The 7,788-nt window shown below is 39.0% G+C and overlaps 1 protein-coding gene across 7 annotated transcripts in view; it reads right to left on the bottom strand.

The window, feature by feature from the left end:
• Positions 1-501: 501 nt before the first annotated feature.
• LOC111265514 (chitin synthase chs-2) overlaps positions 502-7,788 on the bottom strand; it is a 21,761-nt gene continuing 14,474 nt past the window's right edge. Inside the window, exons 20-29 of one of the 7 annotated variants that reach the window (XR_015313085.1) lie at positions 6,729-6,903; positions 6,017-6,235; positions 4,842-5,020; positions 4,197-4,409; positions 3,526-3,721; positions 2,924-3,145; positions 2,418-2,615; positions 2,048-2,170; positions 928-1,086; positions 502-812 (exon numbers count right to left, since the gene is read on the bottom strand). Coding sequence is in view for 6 of the 7 variants with exons in the window: in XM_022842264.2 (XP_022697999.1) it covers positions 760-812; positions 2,048-2,170; positions 2,418-2,615; positions 2,924-3,145; positions 3,526-3,721; positions 4,197-4,409; positions 4,842-5,020; positions 6,017-6,235; positions 6,729-6,903 (1,578 nt within the window). In the remaining variant the exon portion in view is untranslated. Of the gene's footprint in view, positions 813-874; positions 1,087-2,047; positions 2,217-2,417; positions 2,616-2,923; positions 3,146-3,525; positions 3,722-4,196; positions 4,410-4,841; positions 5,021-6,016; positions 6,236-6,728; positions 6,904-7,788 lie in introns of those variants that run through there. The other 6 variants (XM_022842266.2, XM_022842269.2, XM_022842264.2 and 3 more) reach the window with 6 other exon arrangements.

The following is a 7,788-nucleotide window of genomic DNA, read 5'->3' as shown; positions in this document are numbered from 1 at the left end:
ATCTTTTATCCAATAAGAGGCAAATCACAATAAAGCTGACACTAGGAAAGCACTTAGAGATCTTAGGTACCACACATTTCTATGAACAAGTTGTCTGGCTTCCTTTACATTACTAGTCTGCGCTGCTTCTCTTGGCAAGACAGCACAACCCCTGTGAATAATTTTTATAAACAAGGTTTATCTGAAATTAGTTCTGTCCGCAACAAACTAAATAGTCTTTACGGCTTTGCCGTTTCAGAATTGAAATCTTTCTATGGCCATGGGTTTGCCATCCAACTGCACAAACTTAATCCTGAATAATTTATGCGGATCGCCTCTGTTCCATGTTTACTCAAAGAGACACTCTCATGTAAGCTAAGCAAATGTGTACAGGTGACCTTACATGCTGTTCGAGCTCCTCTGGCCACATCTGTGGGTTTGCAGATGCCGCGCAGGTGTATCGGAGAGGGCGAATAGGATTGGGAAAGGGTGGGGATTCTGAGAGAGAATAAAGCCAAGCCATAGATTGGTGAAGTAATGCCGTGTTCTACAGTCGTTATCGGTAGTGGCGTTCTTTATTACCGAGCTTGTTTCACTGTAAATCGAAGTTAACTTCAGTCAACTCGTCGTCCCTGAAAGCTTCAAAACGGCTTTGCTAAATTAAAAGAAAAAAAAAAGAATAATACGCTAGCAATTTGTACAGCACAACATTTGTTGAGTAGATCATTTGTTACCGCACTTCTATTGTTATTTTGCTACGTAGATCGAGGCACGTATAATTCAAACATTCATACTGAGCGTAGAGTATGACCGAACGTTTTCCACGCGCAACTCTGAAAAGATATTCAGATATTTGAATTAAATTCGACTAATGTTGGGAAAAAAAAGACATTGCTAGAATGCATAAACGTGGACCAGATATTTCGTATGTATTATGACAATATACACCTTTAAAAGGTGTTCGATAGTTTGTCTGTTTCCTTTTTCGTCAACCATGTATGCTTCCTATTTACTACTCTCTCCGATAAGAGTGCGCTTCGTGAATCAGCTATAAAGAAACGGCGACGATACATGCAGAGGATTTGAACTCCGTTCAGTCTTGTTTTGCTGGAAATATATAGAAGTTCACTAAGTCATACATCAGCCTGTAAATTAAAGGATCTTGGGCATTTTTTGCCTTGTATCTTGCCAAGAATGAAAAAAAGCACTATGTAATACTTATTTTTTGGTTGTTTTTCTTTGTGTAGCACAAAGTCGATATTCAGCCATATAGTGAATTATCGATATAATTAATACGGATAGTTAATTATTATCTCTTGGGTTACGGGCCTTTTTTGCTGTTATAGTCGTCAGACACATCACACAGTAGAAGGCATCATACTGATGGCTAAGGACGCGTTCGACCGTGTCATATAGATATTGAAACGTGCGAATTTAATGCAAGCCAGTCATTTGATAAAAAAAACTCCAACTGGGTGGTGTACTGGTCTGAGTATCTCGATTTGTTTGGGCTGCCAGGCCTAGCATAATGCAACAGAGGTTCGCTCGACCTTTGTCGAATTCGAGGTAAAATGCGAAATGCCCATTTCGGTACTGTTCTTTGTTCAGTTTCTTGCTTTGATAAGCCTTAATAGCTTAACAGTTTTCACAGTAACATCGCTACCTGCAATTAGCTTTTTAAGTCTCACATGCGTTTACTGCGTTCAATATTTTCTGTCTCTCGTATGTATCCTATGTAATCTGAATTTGACAGGAACAGAAGGTAACGGGAAACTACTGCTTGTCGGACATTCTTCATAGACACTGTTATGACAAGTAAAAATTGAAGGGTGTACGGTAATGCTAAAGTAAATCGATACAAGTTTGTGAGCCAGCTTCGAATATAAATGTGAGAACTACACCAAAGCACCATAGAGAGCCGAAATTCGTGTTCCGTAGCATAGTAGTTGACAAAACAACAGATGAGCAGTGAAATTAATACAATAACCTTTTACACGTAGACTTACTTGCACTCGAAATAAACATACTTTGATGTACCGTACGAAATAGTCGTAGACAGCTTTCTTACTTTCATTGGTAGTTACGGAAACCATTTCGATCTTATCAGAAATGGTTCTTGGAATCCGCGGAAGACGCCAGGTGTGTCCACGTGACAGAAACCGCTTTCGATCCAACACCTTGTCGTTTTTTTCTAGAATATTTCGACATCGAATATTCGTTGAGTTCTGATGAGTCACCTGACAACAAAAGGCTCTAATTCAATTTGGTAAGCTTCACTTTACATAAAACTGCACGAACAAAGCATTTAAGGACCAGAACACTTGCTTGAGACAAGATGAAGTCTAAGTTAGGCCGTTTGTACCATTGTTTAGAGTTTCCCAGCAACATTAAAAATCTTTAACGAACTCTGTATATAAATAGCCCACATCGTAACATACTGGCATGTGTCCGATTTGTGAGTTCGTTCGACGGGACAAAGTGCTGATCAACGAGTGTAACCTCGTAGAATGGAACGTCTTGGCTATCGGCCGACGCAGCATTGCCTGTTGTCTGCGCCAAAGCGTCCGAGGACGAATGCTCCAACTGGATTGCTAGAAGGTCATAATTTGCATCGCCTTGTGCGCCGGGGGGATGATCTACATGCAACAAAATGAATTGTAGTACGAACAACATGAGAGCGTTTTTCCGCAAACCCACCTTATTCTTAGCTTAGCAGCAAATACCAACTTGTGCCACATCTCCTTCAGCACAAAGACAGATCCGCTTGCGACTAAATGGTAGCAAGGTTCTGCCCGAAAGGATTATGCATGACAATACCGCTAGAGGGGATTTCAGATTCTGGTTTAAGGAACTTCTGGGAAGTTGCTTTCGTTATTTTTTACTAATGCGACGAAAACGGATGAGCCCAAAAGACAGCAATACCTATCGCCCCACGACGACCTACCATGATTATCAATACGTTCCTTCGATTCTCCAGTATCCGTCGAGGACACATTAGAACGTATGAAGGGCAGGGTGTCGCATAGTTGTATGACTTCATCACAGGCTGTTTCTGTAGCTTGTTCCGTCTCGGCCAGTTTGTCAGTAATGTCAGCGTGCCTTTCTTCAGATATCGCAGAATGGAGACTATCGTTACTCAGTAGTTCACTCGGTTGATGACCTACAGCTGGAGAATTATACGTATGCTTAGAACGGCTTGGTTTCAGTCGAACTTTTCATTCTCTATTTAAATTAATTTCAATGAAGAAAGCAGCTTGAGTAGTACAATTTGTAAGCTTGTTTAATTTATAATCACTTTTCTCAGCGGTTAATATTTAGTGAGTTCTGGCTCATTTATGATTAGGCCAATGATATCGTGCTGGTTATTAGTGGAGGCTTTGCTATGATGATCGAACGCGCTAATATACCGGGTATTGGGGTAGAACTTGTAGAGACTTCGATAGTTTTATTTTTATGCAGCCTTCGATTAAAATGTCATCTTATTTTCTGTATCCGATTGCTCGGTTTCAGAAAGCGCCGTAGTTTTCCGCTGTGAATTCAACTTGCCTTGAGTTATAGTTCCTCGTCGTCCAGTTCGGCTGTTTTGACCCCGTACCGTGGCAACAGCCAAAACATATTTGAATGTCTCAAGCCGGTGTAATAGCATTCCCAAAAATTGTACGAACAGTACAACGGCAAAGAATACCACGAAGCCAAGTCCAATTGGGTCGAGATGAAGGTAGTATCGCGTAATTGTTACTTGCTGTAGTCGCCGCCAAAACAGAGAACAAAAGAAACAAGATAAATTAGTAGATCAATCAAATAAGTTGTCGTAAAAAAGTTTACTAGGAAAGTCTACTTTGCATATACTCTTGTCTCGGTTAGAGAAACTTGCAGTTAAGTACATTCATTTTAAGAGTACTTTGTATTTCTTCTAGGCCCTTTGTTCTAGAATCATTAAGCTTTCATTTTCTTACTTGTCACCCCCAGCATTTTCGATGCAATCCTCTATGTATGTGTTTTAATGTATTTACGGTTTTTGAAAAGATGCTAGCCGACAATGAATTCTAACTAAATTACAAATATACATTATAAAATACAAAACTAGCCTACGGTTGATGCCGAAAAAAAAAATCGGAGACTTTCAATATTCCGTCATTATAAAGTAGTTAAGCTACACGTTTGGTCTACCACTTATGACATATATAATATGTTTGACATTTGTGAATCTTAGTTACCCTTGTGATCGGCACAAATTGGATAGTGTGATTTCCACCAAAAGGCCATTCTATGAAAAGGCTGTCCTTATTGATTTGCAGAAAAAACAGGGCCAAAACATAGAGAGCGTTCAACATGAAGTAGGCAGAACAGATATTGTTCCGGAGCTCAATGAGACTTCTCTGCATCGCTTTCCGATCCTGAATTGACTCTTCAGGTGGTCTGAGAAATTCCTGTAATGATAACATAACAAATAACATATTCATATAAGATTTGAAGTTGCGCTGAGGTGTAACGATACTTGAAGTCAACAATTTTTTCGTTGATAGCCAAAAATAGAGCCGTCAAGGTCGTGTTCTAGCCGATAGGCCATCGCCTTATAGATCATCTCAGACAAACAGATATTTAGGTCAAATATTTAATGATGACTATTACGATCATGTGTCTATATTTCGATATGTTTTTTGTGCGCCTACGCCCGAAGCACTCCATTTTATAGGCTGAACATAATAAGAAAAAATATTGTAACTAGTTTTAGATTTGGCTCAGCCAAACAGTTTTTCGACTAACATTATACCATTTAAAGCTAGATTACGTCAACTTTATTTACTGTCGTTGGTTCACCTGGTCGTTAACCGCATCTCTAACACTGTTTCAATACTCACATCCAACATATCGTTCCAGAATCGTACTTCATGTTCATGCAGTTCTGTGTTCGGTCCTGTAGGAACCTCAGGATCAGATTGCCACGCACACATTCTTTCTGTTTTCCACAGGGGTAAATCCACCTCTTTTGCGACTTCAGAGACATCGCACTCAACCTTGTTTTCTTCGCCTTCAGTTTCTGCATACAAACGTATGATAATCCTTATAGAATTTCCGTATCTTCCATGCAGACTACTAATATTACTATATGAATCCTTAACACATATGGACCCTATTCGGTGTCACTCACGCCTTACTTCTTACCGTCGTACTGTCTTAAATGGCCTGCCGGATAACAATACAGCCTATTACATGACATTTAACCAATTCCTTATGCCACGTTCAAGCGCAATAAAATGGAGATTGAAAACTAGTAACAGAAGACGTATAAAGAATGAGAATGCGCAAAGATACAGGCTTAGATTTAGACAGAGCGCAGCGTTACTATTCAAAAGAATGAATCTTTAGACCGGTGAAGTTAATTGAGCAAAAGCTTCTCCAAGGCGTCCCGCAGTCGGAATTTTCTCTACTATACTTTGATATGTTTCTGCAGCTTTTTTCTAATGTTCTACTTTAAACAGTTGTTAACCATCGTTAACATACAAGAGCTATATATGTTTCTGGGCGCGTTGCTTCAAGCCTGGTGCTTCGAATTTTCTAGTCCTACCGGATGTACTGTTATCGTATGTTTCGATGCAACGCCATCCACATCGGTTTAGTGAGAAAAAGGGCTTTCGCAGCAGTGGCACAAATATTGCTTCTGTCAATCTGATAAGCTGAAGCCATATAATGATAATGTCTATGATATGCTGAACATTGTACCACTTATTTAATTTCGAATTTGAACATTCAGCCTCGACAGAATTTAGAACGAGAGAAGCGTGCAAGTGTTCATGGGCTCTCTTTAAGCTCTTGCTAGACAGCTCTTAAGCCATCACAAATTAATTCTATTTACAAATGGATATCTTTTACACTATTATAATTATCTAGATGAATATGCTGCCCGCCCAGATCATACAAATTGATGCTATCACAACGTTATCTCATTTGCGCATTGTTGACCATAGTTTTATAATTCAAATAGATTCTGTTTACGATTCGAATATGATATAATTGACAAATAAACACAACGTACCTGCGTTTGATTGTTGTGGTTCGTTATCGCTACGGTTACTGTTGGTTAGCCCGCCAGATGATGCGCTTATCTCAGTATTTGAGGAACCCACTATCGTCAACACTTTGTCTATTTTTGAAGTGAGCTCCTCCAAAGTGTTGTTCAGGGTAGTGTCGCCATTGCGCCAGTTTAGGATCGCATTGATCAACTGGCGAACGATCGAATTTTTCGCCTTTTCAGCTACAAATCAATAAAATGATATAATTAAGGATTTATATTATATATCAGTTGATCTATCGATTACCACGCGCCAAAACAGAATGCCACTTTAATTGGAGTTAACCATCTACGGCGATGCGGAGGTATTCATGCCTGCTATGGGTTCGCAAAGAGATAAATCGTATAGTCTCCTAGTAACAATTTTTGGTACGTCTAGTTGATATCGCTCGAAGGCTAGCTTGATTCTTGCGTTTTCTGCACGCCGACTAACGGTGGGCCGAACTAAATCACGAACATCGCTGAAACGTCAACTGGAGCCCGACTCAGATTCGAAAAAATCGACTCATATCTATATTTTGTAAGGGGGTCTAAAAGGGATTTGAGGGGTTTTAGACCTGCCAATTGTATTGTATTCTGTAGTATTTAAGAGAAGCATGCAAGTAGCGGCTCCCGTGAACTTTATAGTGTTTCAACTTGGTGTTTTCCCGAGAGTGTCACATTTATTAGCACTTACCATATTTAACTTGCTGTTCTTCTTCTTTGATTCTTTGCTCTTCCGCTGTTGGTGGCTTTTCGCGCGTGCCCCATACGACCACATGCAGATTCATCACTGAGTAGATCGTTAGAAAGAGATACATAGCAGGCACTAGCAGAAAATACAGTATTCCATGCAAAATGCATAGTAACTCCTAAAGGTTCGATACAAAGGGACATACATCGTTTAACAGCAAAATCTTAATAACGGCAGTTTTTAGGTTTCATTTACCAAAATGTGGCGTTACAAGAAAACGAATCCGGACTATTAAACCCGGTACTGTAATTTGTTTCTAGATTTCTACTAGAATAGAATAAATTTCAACTATTCTAACAGCATCGTAAAAAATATGTTGAAAGTCAAGGTGTGACTTCAGACAATTTTTGTTTCTCAACCTATAGAAGCGCGACGCAGTCCGAGATATTAGACATTGACAATTTTAGCGCATTTGCAATATACCGCTACTCAATGTTGAAGTATCTGGTTAGAGGAGATAGACAATTACGGATTGTTGAAAATCATTGAACACGGTTTAGCCTTCATAATGTGTTTACCAGAACCCTGAATGGCTAGGAGATTTGTATAGATGAAGAGTAATTCCTGTTAAATCTTTTTCGTTAGTTAACGCCTGGACGACTTTGTAGCTCGTTTCGAGCAAGCAAAAGCCACCACAAAAGATTAACCATCAGGATACACTGATCTGGCCATCATAGAATGAAATCGACCAGTTGCATGAGTTATCTTTGAATCCTATTTTCAAAGTAATCAAGATGCATGTAATTTCTATAAAGGGTCGACAGTGCGCTACGTTAAAAAATAGGCTGCGTTTCTAGTACCTTACTCTTTGATTCATAAAATACCAGTGTTCCTGAAACATCTCATACTTATCAAGTTATAAGAGTTTAAAAATATATATATATATATATATATATATATATATATATATATATAATAAAAAGCCTTACTATAATTTTGGAAAGGACGGAAAAAGGCTGTTGCTAATTTGGTAAGAATCATATCTGCTTGACTTGGAACAGAT

This window comes from Varroa jacobsoni, unplaced genomic scaffold (genome assembly GCF_002532875.2).
Source record: "Varroa jacobsoni isolate VJ856 unplaced genomic scaffold, vjacob_1.0 scaffold_977, whole genome shotgun sequence".
In the NCBI taxonomy this organism is placed as follows: domain Eukaryota; kingdom Metazoa; phylum Arthropoda; class Arachnida; order Mesostigmata; family Varroidae; genus Varroa; species Varroa jacobsoni.
This window is presented reverse-complemented; position numbering and strand designations above follow the sequence as displayed.